Source organism: Pan troglodytes, chromosome 22, assembly GCF_028858775.2.
Source record: "Pan troglodytes isolate AG18354 chromosome 22, NHGRI_mPanTro3-v2.0_pri, whole genome shotgun sequence".
In the NCBI taxonomy this organism is placed as follows: domain Eukaryota; kingdom Metazoa; phylum Chordata; class Mammalia; order Primates; family Hominidae; genus Pan; species Pan troglodytes.
In genome coordinates, this window is record NC_072420.2 from 37,610,650 (window position 1) to 37,635,326 (window position 24,677).

The window sequence follows — 24,677 nt, forward strand, 5'->3', positions numbered from 1 at the left end:
AAAAAGAAGTCTTAAAATTGTAAGAAAACAAACAATTCAACTTAAAGCCTGAGCAAAAGAGCTGAATAGACACTGCCCAAAAGAAAATATCGGATCGCCAATAAGCACATGAAGAAATGCTTGGCACCATTTGGCAACAGGAAAATGAAAATTAAAACCACAATTAGATACCACTATACATCCACTTGAACGGTTAAAATTAAAAAACTATTTTAAGCCCAGGAATTTGGGCCTGCAATGAGCTGTGAGCACACCACTGCATTCTAGCCTGAACAACAGAGCAAGACCCTGTCTCCAAAAAAAAAAGAAAAAGAAAAAAAACAACATTCTGGCCGGCCACAGTGGCTCATATCTGTAATCCCAGCATTCTGGGAGGCTGAGGCAAGAGGATTGCTTGAGCCCAGGAATCTGAGACCAGCCTAAGCAACATAGTGACACCCAGTCTCTACAAAAAATAAAAAAACAAAACTAGTCAAGAGTGGTCGTACACACCTATATCCCAGCTATTCAGGAGGTTGAGGTGGCAGGATCACTTGAGCCCAGGAATTCAAGGCTGCAGTGAGCCATGACTGTGCCACTGCACTGACAGCCTGGGCAACAGAGCAAGATCCTGTCTCTTAAAAAAAAAAAAAAGAATCTGACACTTTACAACGGTTGGCAAAGATGTGGAGTAACTAGAACTCTCATGCCCTACTGGTGGGAATATAAAATGGTACAATGGTTTTGAAAAACAGTTGGCAGTTTCTTGTAAAGTTAAACACACACTTCTCATATGACCGAGAAATTCTACTCCTAGGTATTTACCCAAAAGAAATGAAAACACATGTCCACACAAAGACCTGTATGTGGATGTTCATAGCAGCTTTACTCAAAACAGCCATAAATGACAGCATATCCATACAATGGAATACTACTCAGGAATAAAAAGTAATGGGCTACCCACACATGCAATAAGGACAAGTCTCAAAAACATAACACTGATCAAAAAAAAGAAGGGTATCCAGTACACTATATGATTCCACTTAGATGACGTTTCAGAAAAGGCCAATCTAATCATCTAGTGATAGACAGTATATCAGTGATCTCCTGAGGCTCCAGGCTTAGGGGTGGATGAGCGCATGAGAACTGATTAAGAAAAGTAACAAAGGCGGTGGCTCACGCCTGTAATCCTAGCACTTTGGGAGGCTGAGGCGGGCGGATCACAAGGTCAGGAGATCGAGACCATCCTGGCTAACACGGTGAAACTCCACCTCTACCAAAAAAAGACAAAAAATTAGCCGGGCGTGGTGGCAGGTGCCTGTAGTCCCAGCTACTGAGGGACACTGAGGCAGCAGAATGGCATGAACCTCGGAAGCGGAGCTTGCAGTGAGCCTAGATCGCACCACTGCACTCCAGCCTGGGCAACAGAGCGAGACTCCATCTCAAAAAAAAGAAAGGTAACAAAGGAATCTTTCAGAATACTGGAAATGTTCTGTGTCTTGATTGTAAAGGTAGTTACATGTAAAACATTTATCAAACTGTACACTAAAATGGGTGCATTTTCTTGAATATAAATCATAACTAAATAAAGTTGATTTTTTAAAAAAGCAAACAGCAACAAACCTATGCAACATTAAACAATACTAAGGCCCAGGAGACTCCATATTCACTAACGTCCAAATAACACCAATATCTCCACTTCTAAAGAGAGTGAATGCTTGAATCTGTATCTAGTGCAAATTCACAGAAGTGACTACTCTATGGTGGGTAAACATATTGCAGCATCTGCTACAGACAAAGTGCAACTAAGATCAGAAACCCATGTTATACTGTGTCTCGCCACTTTATTTATTGATTGGAGGCAGCGTCTTGCTTTGTTGCCCAGGCTGGAGTGCAATGACGTGATCACAGATCACTGTAACCTTGAACTCCTGGGCTCAAGCAATCCTCCCACCTCACACTCCCAAAGTGCTGGGTTTACAGGTGTGGGCCACATCACTTTAGAGCGGTTCCACCCCTGTTACTTGTCTTATCTGCTAAATTTACCCAGCTAACAAGATTCAGTGTTGAATTCAAAATATTTCTTATGATCTCCATGTATGTTTTGGAGCTTCTGTTCCCAAGAAACACCAAATAATTGATCTTAACCCATAAAGGTTTTCTATCCCAGAGACACATTTGCCTCATTGCAAATAATTAGATTAGTTGTGCTTCAGTCATAACATCGTAAGTTGCTAGGCAGCCAGAAGTGAGTTAATCAGAAAATGAATCATCAAAGACATGGTACGCAATCTCCTTTTATGGGTGTCTCGTTCTTAAAACACTTTCAAGGAAACAGAAGCAAATATTTGTCTACTCGTATGGAATTTATATGACGCAATCCAATTCTTACTATTGGTATTTGACATGCAAAATATTCACAGGCAATTTCATGTTCGCTTGGTGTCTTCACTCACAGGACAAAGCCAGATGGCACAGCAAATCTTTATAATCAAAAGATGGCACTCCTGGGCCGGGCGCAGTGGCTCATGCCTGTAATCCCGGCACTTTGGGAGGCTGAGGTGGGTGGATTACCTGAGGTCAGGAGTTTGAGACCAGCCTGGCCAACATGGTGAAACCCCATCTCTACTAAAAAATACAAAAATTAGCCAGGCGTGGTGGTGGACACCTGTAGTCCCAGCTACATGGGAGGCTGAGGCAAGAGAATCGCTTGAACTCCGGAGGTGGAGGGTGCAGTGAGCAGAGATCGCGCCACTGCACTCCAGCATGGGGGACAGAGCAAGACTCTGTATTGGAAAAAAAAAAAAAAAATGGCGCTCCTGAAATAGGACTATTTTTTTTTTTCCTGACTTCATTTAAGGCAGGGATTGATCATCTGACAACCCTTGGGGTGGGCGTTTATTCAGCGTGCCAGTACCAAGCAAAGCAAGGCTCCATGCAGGTTTGCGAAATGCCTGTCTGGGTGTCTGCATGTGCGCACCTCCTCACCAGCCTGGTCCCTTATGCGGCAGCTTCCGTCTAGCCACACTGGTCCCCTGTGGTCTAACCAACCCCTGCCTGACCTGTCCAGGTTCCACGCTGCACGGCGCTGCACCCTGGCATGAGTTCCCAAAACTGCTGCTTCCTGCTTCCCACCCTGTGTTCTGCCACTAGCCCCAAGCACCGGCACACAAAAGCGAACGGCTCTGAAGGGCTTCCACCTTCCAGTGGCTTACTTTGCTGAAACCAGTCCATTTTCACAAACATCCAGGCTGACCGTCGCTTAGGGACACCCTCGGGCCAAAATGAATCTGGAGATGTGGTTTATTTAGCCCACATTTTGAACCAGTTGCAACACTTAAAAATTGAGATATTTCATATCAAATTTCCTGCCTCTTTTGAAGCAGCAGCAACTCTTTCCGCACAGCAGTAATGGGCTACAGCCGAGTAGCCACCCTCATCCCATGGAGAACGCGCTCCAGCTGGCCCTGTGTGTCCCCAGCAGCCAGCTGCACTCTGCGCTGCCTCTCCTGCCCCCTCCCCTGGCCTCTGGGTTAGAGACCACTCGTCTCAGCCCCAGCAGCAAGCCTGGAACCCATCCAGCCATCCTCCTCTGGGGCCCTGATGATGCGTCCTTCCAGTTAGGTCCATTTTAACTCCCCAGACTGAGTCTAGTGACACTGACTCTCAGAACAGAAGGGGACCATTTTGGTAGTTCCTCAAAAAGTTAAACAAGAGGCCGAGCGCAGTGGCTCACGCCCGTAATCTCAGCACTTTGGGAGGCTGAGGCGGGCGGATCACGAGGTGAGGAGATCGAGACCATCCTGGCTAACACGGTGAAACCCCGTCTCTACTAAAAATACAAAAAAAAATTAACCGGGCGTTGTGGCAGGTGCCTGTAGTCCCAGCTACTTGGGAGGCTGAGGCAGGAGAATGGTGTGAACTCGGGAGGCGGAGCTTGCAGTGAGCCGAGATCGCGCCACTGCACTCCAGCCTGGGCGATAGAGCGAGACTCCGTCTCAAAAAAAAAAAAAAAAAAAAACATTAAACAGAGAGGGCCGGGCGCGGTGGCTCTCACCTGTACTCCCAACACTTTGGGAGGGGCCGAGGTGGGTGGATCACCTGAGGTCAGAAGTTTGAGACCAGCCTGACCAACATGGTGAAACCCTGTCTCTATCAAAAATACAAAAATTAGCCAGGCGTGGTGGCGAGCACCTGTAATCTCAGCTACTTGGGAGGCGGAGACAGAAGAATCGCTTGAACCCAGGAGGCGGAGGCTGTAGTGAGCCAAGATCATGCCATTGCACTCCAGCCTGGGCAACAAGAGCAAAACTCCGTCTCAAAAAAAAAAAAATTAAACAGAGAATTAATACATGATCCAGCAATTCCACTCCCAGGTATAAACCCGAAAGAATTGACAGCAGGGACCCAGATATGTGTGTGCCAATGATCATGGCAGCATTATTCACAACAGCCAAGGCTGGAAATAACCCAGGTGTCCCTCAATAGACAAATGGATAAACAAAACGTGGCATATACAATTAAGGGGATATTATTCAGCCAAAAAAAAAAAAAACAAGGTATGAAGTTCTGATACATGTTATAACATGGATGGACCTTGAAAACATTGCACTAAGTTAAATAAAAGCCAGACACAAAAGGACAAATATTGTATGATGTCACTTGTATGAAATATCCAGAATAGGAAAATTCATAAAAATGGAAAGTAGAACAGAGGTTACCAGGAGCCACAGGGAGAGGGGAAGGGGAATTATTTATTCACTGTTACAGAGTTTCTATTTAGGACGCTTAAAAAAAAAGTTTTGGAAATTTAGAGTGAAAATGGTTGTAAAATAGTGTGGGTGTAATTTACACCACTGAATCGGAGACTTAAAGGTGGTTCTAACAGTAAACTTATTTCATATATATTTTATCACATTAAAGAGAGAAAGGGAGAGAGAGAAGGAGTCAGGATCTCAGTTCCTTTACTCTCACAAAGCTCCCTGTCCTCTATGCAATTAGCCCCCCCCCAACCCCCTGCCATCAATTAGCCCTGCAGACCAGTGGGAGCAAAGGGACAGCTTGCACAGGCAACCGAGGGGTCTCGCTGTGCTCTCCTCTGGGTCCCTCCTTGCTGTCCCTGAGTATCACTAAGAGAGGCCACTCAAAGGACCTCTCAGAACAAAAGTCATTTCCAAGGTGACTTTCCACCCACTTCTCCAGCTAAATGATTTTAAGTTCTGCTTAGGCACCCACTTAGCTACAACAAGAGTATGAAAGCCACCACTTTCTGCACATCCATCCACTGCCAAGCACTGCTGGGTGCTGTGGACCCAAGATCCCCAGTCCTTTCCAGGCGACACCTCTGCATCATTAGCACCGTTCACAGCAGAAGAAATGGGACCCCAGACAGCATTAACGACTGCCCAAACCACACAGGCAGTATACCGCAGAGCTGGAATTTGAACCCATGAAACCAAATCTGTCTGGCTCCCAAATCCTTGCTCTAATTCCTATCCCACAGTCCTCACAAAGAGACCTACCTAACCCAAAATGCAGCAAATTAGGAAATGCCTATTTTCTATAATCAAAATGCTGATGGTATCACAAAGATATAAACTCAATATGCAACTATGAATAAACATAAAATGGATGTGTATGGCTCAGAGCTGGGGGTGGGGTAGGAGGGAGAAGGGCAGTGGGGCAGGGGTGGGAGCAGAGTGTTTGATAAGAAAAACTTCAATTTGGCGGGGTGTGGTGGCTCACGCTGTAATCCCAGCACTTTGGGAGGCCCAGGCAGGCAGATCACCTGAGGCCAGGAGTTTGAGACCAGCCTGGCCAACATCGTGAAACTCCGTCTCTACTAAAAATACAAAAATTAGCAGGGCATGGTGGTGGGTGCCTGTAGTCCCAGCTACTTGGGAAGCTGAGGCAGAAGATTCACTTAAACCCAGGAAGTGAAGGTTGCAGTGGGCCGAGATCGTGGGCCACTGCAACACTCCAGCCTGGGCGACAAAGACTCCGTCTTAAAAAAAAAGAAACTTGAATGTGAACCTTGAAGCTACCACCCACTAGCTGTGTCTACTTAGACAAGGCTGTGAGAGGACACTTTCACAAAGAAATAAAGGTTTTATCATGTAAGTGAGCTACTGCTGACCTCACCCCTATCTGGTTTCTGCAGGAAAGAGGTGTCATATTCACAAGGGTTCTGTAATGGAAGGACTGTGGGCAGAGGTAAGAGAACCCAAGAACAAGGAAGGGGTGCCAAAGCACTTGGAACCAGCAAGGGACTGAAGGAGCAAGAGGGGGAGCTGCTAATGGGAAATAATATTAATACCTTGACCTCTCTCAAATCCTGCCCATCAATCTCCGGCCAGTGCAGCCAGTGATGAGAAACATCCAGAGTTAGGAGCACGGGAGCCCAGGGATGGGCCGACAGGTGAACGGTCCAGGGGCCAGCACATCTGGCTGGGTGGGCTCGCTGGTTATGCGTCCCCTCTCACATCCAGCCCTGCACAACTCTGACAGTCCCAGCAACAACATGAACTTCTACACAGCCTGATCTAGTGATGAGCCCAAATCGATTCAGCAACTCCAAAGGACTTAGGATTGATGTCATTGGCTATCTAACCCCCAGGAATATGAGTTCCTCCAGGGCTGAACTTGCCACAGGGCTTTCTAGATCCCCAATGCCTGGGACACAGTAGGCACTCAATAAATGTCTGTTAAGCGGTCTTCCTTTTATAATGTAAAGTGATAGCTCAGGCTCAGACGCTGAAAGGCCCAGGATTTACTGCATTTTTTTGTTACCTGCCAACTAGCGAAGACCACAAAAGGCTTGAGTAGAACAGTAAAAGCAGGGAGTGAATAAGTCATTTCTAACAAGGCTGGTTTTATAGGCATCACACCTCCACCAAGCCAAATAGGCTCATTGTAGAGGCGGAATCTATTCTGCAAGTGCAGAGACCAAAGAGAAAGCCAGGGTCGGCTCTAACGGCGAGGGCGGCTCTATGGGGCAGCTCAGCCACTGCCTCCACAATGAGAGACGCGAACTTCCACTCACTGGGCTCGTGGGTGCGGGACCGACACCCACAAGAGTCTCTGGGGCCTTCATTAAGCCTGCCCAAGGAAAACGTCCGCCATTTGTCTCAGCCCAACACAAACAGGCTTCTGACAGAGCAGACAGCGTGGGGGTGGAGGGCATGGAAAACGCTGGGGCTGAGCCCTGGGGGCCCATAGGCAGCCCTGCCTGGTGCACCCAGAGGTGCCCATCCTAGCCGACATGCACACCAACGTGACCATTCACACGTTCCCTTCCTTCTGATGCTGACATGTCCCCCCGCCCCATCATCCTCAGCTATTTGCCTGTTACCTGCCAGCCCCACCTGGGCCTCTTGTGGGGGCAGGGGACTCTGGCACGGGATCCTGCCCTCAGCTCTGCCACCATCAGCTGTGAGGCCGCAAGAGGCACTCCCTGGGCTGACCGCAGCTTCTTCATTTTTCTAACGAGAAAGCGAGAACATCTCTCTCTGGTAAAACGGAGCTTCAAGATTCAATGTTTAGCCTCCACTGTTTAATTCTCAGCTGAAATTTTAACATCATGTTATGTTAAAATATATGTTACCTGGAAAGAGAGAAGCGGCCCCATATCAAGAGGCCAAGAGCTTTCTGCTCCAGGGCCTTATCTTAGCAAAGGTTCACTGGTCCAACCGACTGTCACCATGACACTTGGGAAAATTCAGAGAATCCCAGGGAATAACACCTGGCCAGGCCTGGCAGGAGAGAGGGGAGCGGCGTCCAACACTGCCCTACGTGTGCAAGGAGAGGGCGGGTCTAAGCCCACACACTCAAGGCCATGGTCTAAGAAGCTCCGGCTCAGAAGGTGCATTCGTTCATAGGAGAAAGGGGCTGACTGCCCAGTTTCTACACAGCAGAGTTTCTAAACTGAAAAGTGTTTTTAATAACACACAAAACAATTCCAACTTTTCCCTGAAACTCCATCTGGCCAGTTTCCTCCGGCATGCCCACAGCTGATTCTTCTAGAAACTGTTTAACATGATTGTTAAGAATAACCTAACAACCTGTTAGGTTATTTATCCTGCTTTCCCAGAATACAGAGCTGGACTGTGCGGGCAGCCGCTCGGGCAGAGAGGGCTGTGCACTGCCGGCCTGTCCCTGGGGTCTCTGGGGGCTCTCGGTGCACAGGAGCCAAGGAAGCAGCTCCCAATCCATTAGCGGGAAAAACCAAAACACTTTGCAAGTGTCCAAATAAAATGTGCTTACTAAATGTCTACTATAAGCAAAATACTGGGAAAGGGATACAAAGATTAACAACATATGGTCCTTGCTTTCAAATCAGCTTGCATGACAGTTTAATGGGGAAAACAGATATTTATACAAATAATACAACAATAGCACTTATACAAACCACCTAAAAAAAATCTTATGGAAGTGACTAGATCTAAGGTTCCAAGTCACGATACTTGGGTTAGGAAATTGCAAGAAAAAATTCAAATCCTATACCCGTGACACGATCATCAGTGGAATTTTCCTAGATCAGAGGGGTAGAATCCCTTTGTTGAGTATAAAAGATCAACTATTTGTCCTCATAGCATCCGGCTGTAAGATTTTTTTATGTTCTGTAATTTAAGACTTTTCTTTTAAGAGATAGGGTCTTGCTTGCTCAACATGTTCCTCAGGCTGGAGTGCAGTGGCGTGATCACAAACTCAACTCCCGGGCTCAAGAGAACCTCTCATCTCAGCCTCCCAAGTAGCTGGGATTATAGGTGCACACCATCATGCCTAGCTAATTTTTTTTTATCTTTTGTAGAGGTGGAGTCTCGCTATGTTGCCCAACCTGGTCTTCAACACCTGGACTCAAGCGATCCCCCCACCTCAGCCTCCCGAAGTGCTGAGATTACGGGCATGAGCCGCTGCACCTGACCAATTTAAAACTTAAAATCTTACTATTCTAAGAACTTTATACATATGTGCTTTATAAATGCTGGTTCATATGAAGATGGAATACCCCCTCAACTCTGTAGGGTGATACACGGCCATACGGAACCATCACAAACTAGTAGGCTACTGCTTTTACTTCAAATAAAACAAATACTCCCCGGCCCAAGTAGAAACTAGAGCCGTTCTCCTGGAAGCAAAGATGTCAAAGCCTCTCACTCTTAGAAACAACCCACAATAGGGTCTGGGCTTTGTGGTTTACTTAAACGAATTAACATTTGCATCTTCAAAACAAAAACAAAAGGCCCTCTTTATCAGGAAAATGTGGCAAAAGGTTCACCAGCGGTAAATCTGGGTGAAGGCTCCACAGGGCTTATAGGGTTGGTGTATGACTCTTTTACCTTTTCTTCAGTTCCAATTTTCTTTAACAAAAAATTGGGGGAGAAATAAAGGATTTTCCCCAGAAGCTTGAAAGGCCCTGCCAGCTCCTACATGAGCTGTAGATTTTTGTTCTTCTGTTAATCCTGGAATCATCAAAGAAACAGCCTTCATAAAGAATCAAAAAGCAAAACAGCAATGAAGAACACCTTTTAGCTTTTTGATCTGAACAAGCCTTCATGCTGCCTGTGCCAGGGAAGGGCTGCTGAACCATTCTGAGGCAAGAACACCTCCCTGAAAAACCACAGATTTCCATCCTCATGGAGCCGTCCCTCCGGAGACCCAAATCTTGTACGGCCCAAATGCAGGGCGCACTTTCCCCGAGTACAAACCCCAGTGCGTTTCATGAAGCTGTTCAGTATATGCAGAATCAGTGCATTAATAACAGCTTATTGGCACCGAATGAAAAACACACAAGTCTTAATCTTAGGTCTTGAATTTTGTCCAGGTCCTACGTCATACCTGGCTGGAAGGGCTACAGCCGTAAGCATGCTTGGTGACTGGAGGCTGTGTAGTGAGACCTGAGTTTTGAAATCAGGATTGGTAGCTTAACAAAATTTACTGGTTGTAGAAAAAGTAAACTTGCCTCCGGGGAGGTGAGCTCAGCCTCACCATTCTGACAGCAGCCTCTGGTGGCCAGTTTAGTAAAAAGTGTTGGCTCTGATGCTGAAAGCTCGGACCTTCCCTTCTTAATGAAGGTTGCTGCCAGCAGACAGGCCATTCTAGGTAACAGCTGGAGGTGACTGGGGAAGCTGCAGAAATCCAAACGAAGGTGTGACTTTGGACCACGTAAATCACCAAGTCATTGGATGATCTGTCTCTTGCATTAAAAAAAAAAATGAAGTACTCTCTTTCAAAAGTAGAAAAATAAATAAAGAGAACTGTTTTAAAAGGGCTCGAGTCACAAGGCAGATAATACATACTCAGTTTGAAAGTAATCTCATTCCTTACTTGCATAGAAAGCCTTTAAATATTCAAGGAGCACAGATTCCTGAACAAAATAAAGCCCAGTCTGTCTGCTTTCTTACATGGCACCCCATGGTACACTAACTCCTATGTACTGAGTGCCGGAAATTCTTCCTGCAAAGTAAGGAATTGCTCCATATGGCAGAAACTTCTAGAAAATGCTGCAACCATTCATTCAGAGAACAAAATTAAATATTCAGGATTGTAGGTGAGGCCTGATTTCTAGTGCCACAGATTCACACCATTTCACTGGATATAAATAGAGGAATGATCAGAGGCTAACAGTTGGCTTCAAAGGCAGAGAGGGTAAGAAGGAGACGCCATCAGCTTCAAGCCAACTTCTTCGTAAGGTGCACTCTGTCCTCAGCCGTCAGAGAACAATCTGGAAACAATCTGCTGAGCAGCTGCTCTCATCAACAAACTGTTTATTGTAAGAAAGTGGCTGGGTCAAAGGCTAAACATCAACCCGAGCTGAAAGCATACAAAGCAAAAATCAATACCGTCCCTGCTAAAGAGACCCAGGACTTAGCATGCAGAAAAGAGAGGGTGAGGAACTCATGTTTAGTTCTGAAAGAGTAAGAGTTGGAACAAAACCCCCATATTTCAACATTCAGGGTTCTTCTGCATATTATTTCAACTGGCGACTTGCTGCTATTTGCAGAATGGCCTTGTAATGGGGGCTAAAATGTGGCATTCAACAAGGACACAGAAATCAACTTTGCCCTAAAAGTTATAGGGGTTAACATCAGTTGTTTCTCTCTCACATTTGTTTTGCAACAGGACCAACGTGCTCATCATACACATGTGCTTATTATACACAATGCACAGATACTACAGTCCATCTTTAAATATGTCTAATTGGAACCTGGAAGGCTGACTGGACATGAGATTATATGAAGAGATTGTTTCATTTTAGGTATGACAGTGGAATTGTGATTATGTTTTTAAACAGAGCTCGCATCTTTCAGAGACACATACTAAAATATTTGCAGATGAGAAAACTGAAACAGTATCTGGGAATTCCTTCCAAATAATACTGGCAGAGAAGTGGGTAGAAAGAAGTGAAATAAGATTGGCCATAAATGGATAACTGTGAAAGAGAGTGATGAGTACAGAAGAATTCACTCATTATTTATATTTACTTTTGCATATTTGAAATTTTCTATGAAATGTTTGCTTTTACTTGTGTGTAAAGTTCAACAGTTACTTTGAAAGAAAAAAAGTTTTCTTAAATATAAGAGAAGTATTAACCTACCGAGGCAAATTAATTAAGTCATATGCCATGGTATTGCTAGGTATCCAATTTAACGTTTTTGAGCAATGTCTGAGATATGGTTGTTATGTACTGAGTTGAACGATGGAAAAGTAGAAAGAGATGCTCAAAGTGTTCCCACTGCATACGTGCTCCAGCAAGCCAGAATGTGACACAGAAACAGATAAGACGGTTTCCTATGGTTTAATTGCAGTATGGGGCAAGAGGACATACGTGAGCTGCTAGGAAAACCCAACTGTCATAAATAATGGGGACCAAATTGTTAAAAGACAAGTTAGCACACAAATTTTGAAAACACAACTTCTTTGTAAATTTGAGGCTGCTATATAGTGTATTGATAATTCTTAACAGTAAAATTAGAGAATTAGCCTGAAATAAATAAAAATAAAGCAGATAGCAAAACATTCTTTCATTGTGCTGAAATTAACTGTGAAGATGTATCTATGATTTTAACTTGTTTCAATATAAAGATGAAAATGGTAATAATCACAAATTCTTAGAAAAGAATGCATTCAAAGGAACTGCTTAAAAAGTTAAAAAAAATTGTTTTTAGTCTACTTGCTTTGCCAAGACCAGCATAAATACTGCAGAGAGTCCTGCAAAGGATGAGAAAGGTCATCTTGTCTACCCTCCCTCCCAACAGAACAGAGAAGGGTTTGGTCATGAGAATTTGGTGACCCACCAGGCACGGTAGCTCATACCTGTGAGGCCAAGTACTTTGGGAAGCTGAGGCGGAAGAATTGTCTGAGCCCAGAAATTTGAGACCAGTTTGGGCAAAAAGTAAGACTCCATCTCTACAAAACACAAAAGTAAAATAGCCAGGTATGGCGATATGTGCCTGTAGTCCCCGCTGCTTGGGAGGCTGAGGTGGGAGATTACCTGAGCTCAGGAGTTCAAGGCTGCAGTGAGCCATGATCATGCCACTGCACTCCAACCTGAGTGACAGAACGAGACCCTGTCTCAAGAAAAAAGAAAAAAAAAAAGACACCCACCCTAGTGGGAAGGTGGGGCAGAGATGGGAATGGTTAATGGATGCAAAAAATAAAAATAAATAAAAAGAATGAATAAGACCTAGTATTTGATAGCACAACAGGGTGACTACAGTTAATAATAATTTAATTGTACATGCTCAAATAACTAAAATAATATAATTTGTTTGTAATATAAAGGATAAATGCTTGAGAAGATAGGTACCCCATTTTATATGATGTGATTATTATGCACAGCATGCCTGTATCAAAGCATCTCATGCATCCCATAAATGTATACACCTACTATGTACCTATTAAATTAAAATAAAAAAATTTTTTTAAAGCCGTCTACCAAGAAAAACTCATTTGGCCAATCTGAGACACTACACCTAACCCCAACATCACAGAAGGAAAAAATACACAGAGCAAAACCTTCAAAATTATAGACCTTTGACCTTTAAAGCATTTTATGAACTAAAAAGCTACAGAAAAACTTAAATCCTGAAATGCATCAAGGTTGCCTATGAAAAGTAATCTAGACAATCCTAGGCAGAGTCTGGCTATCCCCCTACCCCCAAATTAACCATCGTTTTTTAATTTATGAAACTACTGTTTGATGTTTCTTTTAAAAGGTGTATTTTCTTATTTACGGAAATTAAAAACAGGAAGAGGGATCAGTGGTGCCATCATTCAATCACTCTTCAGTGAACTACTCTACGTAGGATTCATTTTTGTTCAGAGAAGAGAGCAACTTACCAAATGTTTACCTAGGGCATACAAAAGCAAACTCAGTAAGTTTTCTGAAAAGAATATTCACTTTCAGCCGGGCACAGTGGCTCACGCCTGTAATCCCAGCACTTTGGGGAGCCGAGGCAGGCGGATCACAAGGTCAGGAGTCCAAGACCAGCCTGACCAACATGGTGAAACCCCGTCTCTACTAAAAATACAAAAACTAGCTGGGCGTGGTGGTGTGTGCCTATAATTCCAGCTACTCAGGAGGCTGAGGCAGGAGAATCGCTTGAACCCAGGAGGTGGAGGTTGCAGTGAGCCGAGATCGTGCCACTGCACTCCAGCCTGGGTAACAGATTGAGACTCTGTCTCAAAGAAAAAGAAAAAGAAAAAAAGAATATTCACTTTCAACTTTAATTTTAATTTTTTAAACTTTTCCTTAATGCATGTAGGAGGCAGGTTGAATTAAACTGAAAGTTTTTATAGACCAGTGGCTCAGGAAAGCCTCATGGTGGGTGAAACTGACAATGGTCCTATGATACGCATGTTCAGGACCCAGCGATCTAGCTGCTGATGGGCAACGCTGTTCTCCTTTCGCTCACACCTAGAATCTGAATCTCAGCCTCGGAGGCGCAGCAGCACAGTGCCAAAGCAGCCCTCCTCTTCACCCACAGCCCCTGTCCCCTGCACTCAGACACACATGCCAGAGACCCACCAGAGACACAAACACCTACACAACAAAATTGTGCTGTGAACCTCGTGTCAAGGGAAAGTGCATTTCCCTTTTACCAGAAATCTCCAGACCCGCTACTCTAAGTCTTCTCTCACTCTCTGGGAGAAATGACCACTCCACAAAGGCACGTTCTATCTCAGCAATCTTAAGTTTTTCTGTAGTTCTGGTTAAAACAGACATATGCACTTAAATAAATAAATATATAAATGTATATGCATATATATTATCATAATATGTATTCATATGGTTGAAATTTTAAAAACTCAAATACCCTTAAAAGTATCGATTAAAAGACTCTGTTTTTTTAAATTAAAGCCACATTCCTCAATTCACGAAATAAAATTTGAGTTATAGAATTTTTTTGTAAAGGACAGTAGCTCCAATGATCAATGAGAATTGAAATCATAGTCTTTAACTCCAATATCTCCTTTTTAGAAAAAAATATTTATTTTAATTGACAAGTAAAAAATATGTACATTTCTGGTATACCACATGATGCTTTGATATATGTGTATGTTGCGGAACAGAAACTCCAATATTCCTTCCACTGATTCTATTATTAAACCAAAGCCTAAAAACATTTTAAGAAAGAAAAGACCCACGACACCAGCAGAGGGATAATGTAGAATTGTACTGGAAACATGGTAGTACCTGGATAGCTGTGTGGCCAAACTCGGCATGCTGTACCTGGGGAGACGCAGCCATACACAGGCAGCTACAACAAAACAAACAGATTAGGAAGATCTCTCAGAAAAAAAGGAGTCTTCCCTTCTTATCTCCAGGAGAAAGTGCCTGAGGGACAGACAGACGGACTAACCTTGGCTGAGTCTTCCTGCTTTCACGAGGAAGCCCGCAAAATCCTCCTGGTGCTGCCCAGCATCGGCCGAGCTCCAGCACAGGAGCGCTCTCCTTGCACCCCAAGTTGTTTCTCCCCTTACCACTCAGGTGGGGGAAATGGGGGATTAAACACCACTCAGGTCCACAAACTGCCTGTCAGTTCTGAAACCCCCGAAACACTATAAACATTTTTCCAAGACAGTCAGTGCAAATCTCCAGGCGGCATTCTCAAATCATTAGCATGCATGGAAACAAAATGTGCTCCCCAGCTATAATTCACATCCCAAGAACTGAAGGAGAACATTTATCAAATGGGATTCGGGTCTCAGACCCCGACATTCCTGAGCTGACACCACCAGCTCCGCGGCCCGGGAGCGCCAGACTCAATGGTTCCGTCATCGCCGGGCGCCCCACCGCCGCACCCACCGCCAGCTCTGGTCCTTGGCCCTGCACCTGACCACAGGAGCCCTTTGATCATGCTCTCTAACCCGGCACCAGTATGGGCTTATTCCTAGGATGTGTTTTTTGAACTGGGAGACAAAAATCCGCGTGTGAGAATGTTCTAAGCCCTTCTGGAGACAGCCTCCACCGACTTCCCCGGGAGGTGAGGCCAGAATCCGTACCCGCTCACACATGGCAGCTATTAGGAAGCCTGGGTAGGAGACAAAAAGCATGTGGTCTTGGAGGATTTTTTTTATTCCAAAAGAGGCCGTTTCCCATCCACAAGTTTGTGACTGCATAAACGGTGGATATAAATAGACGGAGGAAAGAAAACCACGCTTCTTAGACGGGATGCTATCCCAAGAAGGAAAGTGCTGAGCGGGAATGTTCCCTCGGCCTCAGAGACCTTATCACCCCTTCACCAGGCCAGACAGCAAAGACCGCAACGCACAGAAGCCAGAATCATCACAAAACTAATTAAACGTGGAAAACAACAAAAGCGTTTGTGCAGATTTCCCACAAGCACACATCTCTGCCCCGGGTATTTACTCTGCAGGAGCTGCTTTGAGGCACACTTGTGGAAACAAGATTCAAGTAAAGACAGGACACACAGTAGCTGAAAAGCCTTCTTCCCACAAAAATAAAACATTCTAAAGGGAGCACAGGAAAACCCCCCAAGTATGATTTCTTTTGCAATTCAACATCAAAACCCATCATGTCACCTTTTGCCATGGGTATTATGTTTGATAACAGGAAGTCAGTCAAAATGAACAAAAAATTTCCAGCGTAGGTGAAGGGCGAAGGAAGAAAGAAACGAGAGAAAGAGGTATATGAAAGACCCTTAAAAACATTCATAGCTATAAAAGCTTTTAAATGTTTGCTTTAATCTGCCAGCTGCCTTTAGCCGGTGCCGTATCGTAAAACAGCCGCACAAGACCACAGCAGCCACATGTCAAAAGCTATTCAAGGTGCACCTGGAATTCTGACTTCCTCTCTAATTTGGATCTCTAAAAATTATTTTTAAGCTGTATTTTAAAGTTATGCCCAAAGCTTCGCCCTATCTATACATTCGAGACTCAGAACTAGGATTAAAAATAGGAGAAGGGGAGGACTCCACATCAAGTACTATGTTAAAAAATGGCAGGCAAAGATTTTTTTTTAGTGGAGAATTCTAATTAACTCATTAGAAAAATACATTAAGCCAGGTGCAGGGGCTCACGCCTGTAATCCCAGCGCTTTGAGGGGCTGAGGCAGGTGGATCACCTGAGGTCAGGAGTTTGAGACCAGCCTGACTAACACGGTGAAACCCTGTCTCTACTAAAAATACAAAAATTAGCCAGGCATGGTGATGGGCACCTGTAACCCCAGCTACTTGGGAGGCTGAGGCAGGAGAATCGCTTGAACCCAGGAGGCAGAGGCTGCAGTGAGCAGAGATTGCACCACTGCACTCCAGCCTAGGCGACAAGAGCAAGACTCCATCTCAAAAAGAAAAACAACAGAAATGAAAAATACATAAGCCTCTTCACTGTCCTGTACGCCAGCTTCCTCTCCCGGGGGCAAGGACTCCTTCCCCGCCCTGCCCTACTTATCAGGGTCACTGTGAGACCCAAATGAGATGGCGACACAGGTAAAAAAGCTTGGTTAACTAGAACGCATGCCACAAAGACGAGGAATTATCCCTCGTTTTCCAGAAACTTCTGCAGCAAGGGCTTGTACTTAGTAGGCACACAGATGTTTGCTACATGAAGGGGCCAGTTAGAGAAGGAGGAACAACTGTGTGGTATGTATGACTGAGTCTAAGTTTCTTCATAAAGCTATCAACGTCTGAAAAGCAGCTCCATCTCAGTATGTTCATGTATATCAAATCATCATGCTGCATACCTTAAATATATACAATTTAAAAAAAAGTAACATAAAGGACTTCCCGGAGTAGAAGGGCCTGTACCCGTTTTTTGATATGTTTACAAGTATCTAAACTATCCTTACCAACAAAACCTGCTTTTTATGGGGGGAAAAAGTTTCACAGTAAAAATTTGGGATTAAATCAAAATGAAATGTCATAACTAGTTTCTGTTTTTAAGTACGTATTATCCATTCCATAACTCCCCACTACCAAAATCACACAAACACACCTCATGGTGATTTTGCCCGATCATTTCAGTAACAAACTCAGTTGTCACTTCTTGTGACAGCTACATCTTGATCCCAACTGGACACAGGACCCCTGCTAAGAGTCCAGCCAGCTTCTGTTTCTCAGGTCACCTACTCACTGTTAGCCACCGTTGGCCACGATGAACACCCACAAGGTTCCCAAGCTTTTTCATTTTGGAAAAATTCTTGTGCTCCCCAGATCCTAAGCAGATGTCCCAGGCTACGGGAGCAATGCACAAGCTCTCTAGTTCCCCAAGGTAAAGGTGCCGACCTTCCTGGGGGCAGCACGTCCAGTTCCCCAAGGTAAAGGTGCCGACCTTCCTGGGGGCAGCACGTCCAGTTACCCAAGGTAAAGGTGCCGACCTTCCTAGGGGTGGCACATCCCACCTTCTTCTGCTTCCTCTGGCCTCACTGGGGGGACCAAAAGGGGTCCACTGGCAGGCAACTCTGCAGGGGTGGAGGCTGGGGGGCTGGCTCTGCCCCACACACAGATTCAGGTCCCAGCCGGTCCTAACCCGCCAGCTGCCCCTCCCAGTGAGACCCTGCAGAGCGTGGCAGCCTGTGCTTTCTTTCTGCCATTGCTCTGGCAGAGATAAAAAGGAAAATGGAACCCAGAGAAACAGAAACAAGGCAGCTAGCTTCTCAACTGGGAAAGAATTACGTTTTCTCTAGAACATCAGATTCGATAGAAAATAAAATCTATTAAAATGTTTCTATAAAATATAAAAGAATTATGTTTTTTCTGGTGTTCTGTAAGGGAAAGGATTATGTTTCTTCTATAAAATCAGTGTTTCTCAAAAACATTCATGTCCCAGCACAGTAAAGATGTATTGCTGCTGACTGCCTGTCACCCACTGGTGGCGGGAAGATGTGGTGGCCACCAGGTGATCGCACCCAGGACACCCCACAGTGAGCCATGTGGTGTATCAGTCTCTCACCCACCAACATCTGCAGAGAGGAAGCCATGGAGAGGTCCCCATATATATGGTCTTGGAGAAACAGTTCAATGGGCTCTGCCAAGAAACTGGAACATCCAAGCAGGGGTAGGGCACCCAGGGGTACCTTCCACCCACAGAAGCAAAGGGACAGCTTCAGCTTGGAGGCCCCCACACACCAACTCAGAGCTCACAGTTAACCCTGGAAGTCACAGCTGCCACAGGCCATGAACAAGAGTCACGTGTTTTACTATCAGAGCGAACCCTTTCTAAATAATATGTCAAATATTAATATTAACCAAAGTATCAACACCTATGAGATTCCCTGCCTTTTAACATTCAAGTGTGACCATGTGTGAGATGCCTTCAAAGTCCAATGACACGCAGTCATTTGTTTTTAGTTTTTAATAACTAATTTGGCTCATTATAAAATAACTCATAACAAATAACCAATTTGGCTCATTATAAAATAACTAATAACAACTAATTTGGCTTATTATATATATAATCATTATAGAAAATTTGGAAAATACAGAGAAAGTTTTAAAAGATTATTAAAATCACCCTTAAGCACTCCACCACAAATAAGTCCCATATATACCAGATTTCCTTCCAGTCTTGTTTCCTTTTTTTTTTTTTTTTTTTTTGAGACAGGGTCTCACTCTGTTGCCCAGGCTGGAGTGCAGTGGCACAATCATAGCTCACTACAGCCTCAACCTCCCTGGCTCAGGCAATCCTCCTGCCTCAGCCTCCCGAGTAGCTGGGACTACAGGTATGCGCCACCATGCCTGGCTAATTTTTGTATCTTCTGTAAAGAATACGAAATTCTCCCAGGTTGCCCAGGCTGGTCTCGAATTCCTGGGCTTGAGCGATCCACCTGCCTCAGCCTCCCAAGGCATTGGGATTACAGGCTTGAGCCACTGCACCTGGCCCAGTCTTCTTTCTACGGAGATAGGTGTGTGGTAAACGTGTGTTTGTGTGTTTGTTTTATGGTTTAACTTTTTGTCATTTTGCTGAGACCCAAATTTCAATCCTGCTCCTGGGAGGTTCAATTAAACGTGAAAGCCTTGGTCGGAGGAAGCCCAGCTCAGCCGCCCACAGCCTGCACCTCAGCCAAGCCCTGCTTCCTCTTGGTGTCGTGCACAGTGACACTGATGGAGCCACACATGACTGGGTTTTATAGTGGGAATCACACGCTACCATGGTGTCTGGGTGTCGATGAAGGTCTCCGAGCACATCCTTCCCAAATGCCAAGGGCTGACCGTCACTGAGGCGAGTGTTTTTTCTCTTTGGGTCTTGCTGCTATTCTTTCCAGTTATATCACAGTAACGGAGAAGCACATAAATCTTCTGCGCTATTCGTCATAAAGAGCAAGTGTCAAGGCACCAAACTGTGTAAACACAGCTGGTACGCAGTAAAACTATTTAGATAACTAGCGTATTTATTTTGTTCTTTCATATCCTATACTATAATAGTACCTAGGACACAGTAAACGTTGAATGAAAGATGAGTATTATTAACTGGGACATTGAAATAATTTCTGCAGACCCAAAAGAAAGTGCCACCAATATAATGGAAAACTATAAAATTATACTATGTGAAACTGATATAGACAGAAAAAAATTAAATCTCTGAAGAACAACTTTATAGTTCTAGGGTCCTGTATGCGAGGCAGCCTAGCTCAGCAGCGACACCCCGTGGTAAGAGATCTTTGATTCCCAGCAACAGAGTGTCTTGCAGGGCACAGGAAGCAGAAAGCCAGCCCAGGCATCCAATCCCTAAGGCAGGCGATGAGCCAAATGGATGGGCAGGATTTAGCAGATGACTGGGTGCCAAGATCCTCTCCATGGAACTTAATTCCGTGAGGATGACTGAGATCTGTTAAGTAGGGATGCCAGAAAGAAAACCAAATACAAAGTACAAACCCAATTCCATTCCCAGTCTCTGTGGTCCAGATCTATAAATACTGACCCATAGCACAGTGACTAGATGCAGGAGGAATTCAGCTGCCTCCGGAAAGACCACCTCAGGCAGTGCATATCCACCTTCAAATTCATTTGCACTATAATCCTTTAGAGAACTTGTATTCCAAGAAAACATCATATAAAACCTTGACTTCTGCCATTTCCTTCTACAGCAGATTCAAGGACACCTAAGCAGAGTTAATAAACATTAAGAGGCCGGGAGTGCCATGCCTGTAATCCCAACACTTTGGAAAGCCAAGGCAGGCAGATTGCTTGAACTCGGGAGTTCAAGACCAGCCTGGGCAACATGGCGAAACCCTGTCTCTACAAAAAGTATTAAAAATTAGCCAGGCATGGTGATGCACACCTGTAGTCCCAGCTACTCGGGGGGCTGAGGTGGGAGGATCGCTTGAGCTTGGGAGGTGGAGGCTGCAGTGAGCCATGATTGCACCACTACACTCCAGCCTGGGCAACAGAGCAAGACCCTGCCTCAAAAACTAAAAATAAACATGAAGAAATGAGGATATGTACAACATACACGTACTCATTCCATTCCTTGGGCTCCCAAAGTAAAGCAGAATTCAGTCAGAAATAAGCAGCTGAGAGGAAAGTAGTCCACAGCACAGATATCCAAGAAAATCAACAAGGCCAAGGGGAGGGCCCGCAATGGGAAGTGAACATTTCTGAAAATAATTATTTTCCAAAGTTATTATGTAATAAGGGGCTTAGTAGGGAGTGTCCATGTATGTGTATACAGAGCAAATATTTGCTTTAATCACGTTCAAGCATTTCATTCCCAAAGTTTGTGAAAGGGGAAATCAATACTCCCTCAATTGATCAATGAACAGGTAAAAAAGTATCACCTCCCACTGCCCCAGGCTGTTTAAAAAACTGGAAGGACAAAAATGTGAAGCATCTGTTGTGTGCTTGAATATAAGCAGACACATGATACAAAGCCCTGACATGGGTATTTCAGGTTATACTCATCCTAAATACACCAGAAATGCCAAGAGTTCCAAACTTCCACTCACAAGAGAATAACCTGGGGCAGGGCCACTCTTCCTATCCACTACTCTGTCCAAGAGTCCGGAGGTCAAGTCCGAAGACCAGCATGATCAGAACTCCGAGAAAGGGCAGGGAGCTCTGCCAAGGGCAAGGCCAGGCCACCTCACTCCCCGACTTCCCCAGCTGGGAGCCTCAGAGCAGGCACTGGCTAAGGTAGCCAGCCCCAGCCCTCCATCCCCAGGAAAAGACGACAGAGAAGGTCTAGGGGACTGGCAGTGCTCTCAGATTTTCTATCTGTCTTCTCCAAGTGAGCCCATCACACCCAGATAGCTCATAGCTCTGCTCTCCTCCAAAAACTAAGGGACACAGTGTAACACAAAAGAAAGTGCCTCCTTTTTAAAAAATGTTGGGATGAGAGGTATAATTTGTTCGTTTCAAGAGAAAGTAGGTAAGTTTAGTGTTTAAAGTCACCTAGACTATTGGGTGTTTGCAGAAACTACATGGTTATGTCATTCAACTCACAAATTTGTCTGTTCAGAGAAGACAACAGAAATAGACAAAATAATTTGTCACAATGACTATGAAACTGATAGTATGGCCAAGCAGGGGGATTAGCAAGAACCTACACCTGGAGAATCTGGTGACCTGCCCAAAACCAGGTATCAATCACAGGCAGCAAGTGCAGGCATGGGCCAAGAGAATTCCCAAACACATTCCCAGCTCCGTGGGCATTTTCCTGTCAGACACGACTCACAGACGTGAAACCCAGAGCGCTGTTGCCACAAGATGGCAGACATTAGCACAAATGTGATTGTTCCAAAGATTTGCTGAAAGTGGCTCAAATCAAAACAAATGTTTTCAATCCCAAATGAATAAAGTTACAGTTTCTGAATATACTCTTGACACAGGGACCCTCTTCCCCTAACGTGGAAAGGGCCACACCTGCAGACTTAACACCTTTCTAAACTCTACTAGTTGTCCCTCTCTTATATATAATCCTCCCCCAACAAAATGAATATTTGCACATCTTGAAGATGATTTCCAAACCCGAAGTCAAAACAGAAATGAAAAATCAAAACCAACCAAAATAAAACAATTAAGGCAACGGGTCGCCACTGTGAAGAGGGCCACGTCACAGCGCGCTCTGCCCAGCTGAGCCCACAACTCACCTCCGCAGCTGACAGCAAGTAAAGAGGAGTTAAGGCAGGAACTTGTTTCATGTCACAGCTGAGGCCAAGGGTTGTCAGAATCTCTCTAAGGACTTCGTATCTTCTAAAATTGCTTGACTTGAGCAAGTTAAAATCTTCTGGAGTTTGCACTATGTTGGAGCTGGGAGGTAGTTCTAAGTGCACCTGAAGGGGAAAGATAGCACTGTGTAAACTGAGGGCACTCACAGGCAATGAGAAAAACAGTTTCTTTTTTCTTTTTCTTTTTTTTTTTTAATTTAGAGACAGGATCTCATTATGTTGCCCAGGCTGGTCTTGAACTCCTGGGCTCAAACGATCCTCCCACCTCAGCCTCCCAAAGTGCTGGGATTACAAGTATGAGCCACCACATCTGGCCAAAAAATTTCTTTACCAGTTTTCTTCTCCAAGTGAGCACATCACACCCAGATAGCTCATAGCTTTGCTCTCCTCTGAAAATTAAGGGACACAGTATAACCCACAAGAGAAAACTTGAACGTGAATTTTTCTAATTATCAATAGCATATAAACTCTGAAGCTGTATATCTGGAAAGTCATGGCCAACAAAAGAACGATTCCAAAGAGCCTACTCAAATTTTGGTTGTCAGGCTGAGGGGCCACAGTGGAAATGACCCTGGACAGTCATCGTCTCTCTCCAGGTACTGATGTTCCACACTCATCAGTCATATGACCTTCCCCAAGTTACTTAACTTGATTATAGGAACAAAATATCTAGGGCCGGGTGCGGTGGCTCACGCCTGTAATCCCAGCACTTTGGGAAGCCGAGGCGGGCAGATCACCTGAGGTCGGGAGTTCAAGACCAGCCTGACCAACATGGAGAAACCCTGTCTCTACTAAAAATACAAAATTAGCCAGGCGTGGTTGCATGAGCCTGTAATCCCAGCACTTTGGGAAGCCGAGGCGGGCAGATCACCTGAGGTCGGGAGTTCAAGACCAGCCTGACCAACATGGAGAAACCCTGTCTCTACTAAAAATACAAAATTAGCCAGGCGTGGTTGCATGAGCCTGTAATCCCAGCTACTCGGGAGGTTGAGGCAGGAGAATTGCTTGAACCCAGGAGGCGGAAGTTGCGGTGAGCTGAGATAGCTCCATTGCACCCCAACCTGGGCAACAAGAGTGAAACTCCATCGCAAAAAAAAAAAAAAAAAAAAAAAGACCTAGAAAGACAGTTATGCTGAAAACCTAATTGCTAGTGAGTTCAGGGAGGCAAATGGGTCATGCTGGAAACTTCCATTTTGCCTATTAGCCATAACTGGAAAACAATACCTAGGAAGAGAGCAGCGTTATTCATCATTTTAAGAGCGTTTGCAGGAGGCTGGGTATAAAGGCTAACACCTGTAATCCCAACACTTTGGAAGACCAAGATGGGAGGATTGCTTGAGCCTAGGAGTTTCAGACCAGCCTGGACAACATAGTGAAACCCTGTCTCTACAAAAAATACAAAAATTAGCCAGGCGTGGGTGGTGCGGCTGTAGTCTCAACTACTTGGGAGGCTGAGCTGGGAGGATCCCTTGAACCCAGGAGGATGAGGCTGCAGTCAGCCATGATCGTGCCACTGCACTCCAGCCTGGGCAACAGAGTGCGACCATTTAAAAAAAAAAAAGAGAGAGAGAGTTTGCAGGAATTCAAAACAGCAGGTCCTTGAATAATGTTTCACTCAAAGTCATTTTGTTATGATGTTGATGAGGGGAAAAAGAAATCACTTCCCAGCCGGGGCCACTGTCTGTGGGTCCGTACGCTCTCCCCATGTCTGCACGGGTTTTCTCTGTTTCTCCATTTCCCCCCCACATCCCCAAGCTGTGCACATTAGGTGAACCGATGCGTCTACATGGTCCTGATCTGAGCAAGTGTGAGTACGGGTGTGAGTGTGCCCTGTGATGGGAGGGCATCCTGGCCAGGGCTGACTCCCCCACCAGTACCCTAAGCTTCCTGGATGAGCTCCAGCCACGCGGCCACCCACCATGCTGAACTGAAATAATTAGGTAAATAATTATCTTTGTTTTTATTAATCTTTCTTAAATGTACATATAATTCATATTTATTTCAGTGTTTCAGTGTTTTGGCCTTTATTTGGAAGTCTGGTGATGTCTTTGTGACCAGAAATACACTATGG

General features: G+C 44.8%; 1 protein-coding gene across 6 annotated transcripts in view; it reads right to left on the bottom strand.

The window, feature by feature from the left end:
• The window catches only part of HLCS (holocarboxylase synthetase), a 239,467-nt gene that overhangs the window by 156,794 nt on the left and 57,996 nt on the right, over nucleotides 1-24,677 (bottom strand). For all 6 annotated transcript variants that reach the window (XR_010154417.1, XM_009423375.4, XM_009423270.5 and 3 more), the window contains one exon: nucleotides 22,529-22,711. Coding sequence is in view for 5 of the 6 variants with exons in the window: in XM_009423375.4 (XP_009421650.2) it covers nucleotides 22,529-22,711 (183 nt within the window). In the remaining variant the exon portion in view is untranslated. The remainder of the gene's footprint in view (nucleotides 1-22,528; nucleotides 22,712-24,677) is intronic.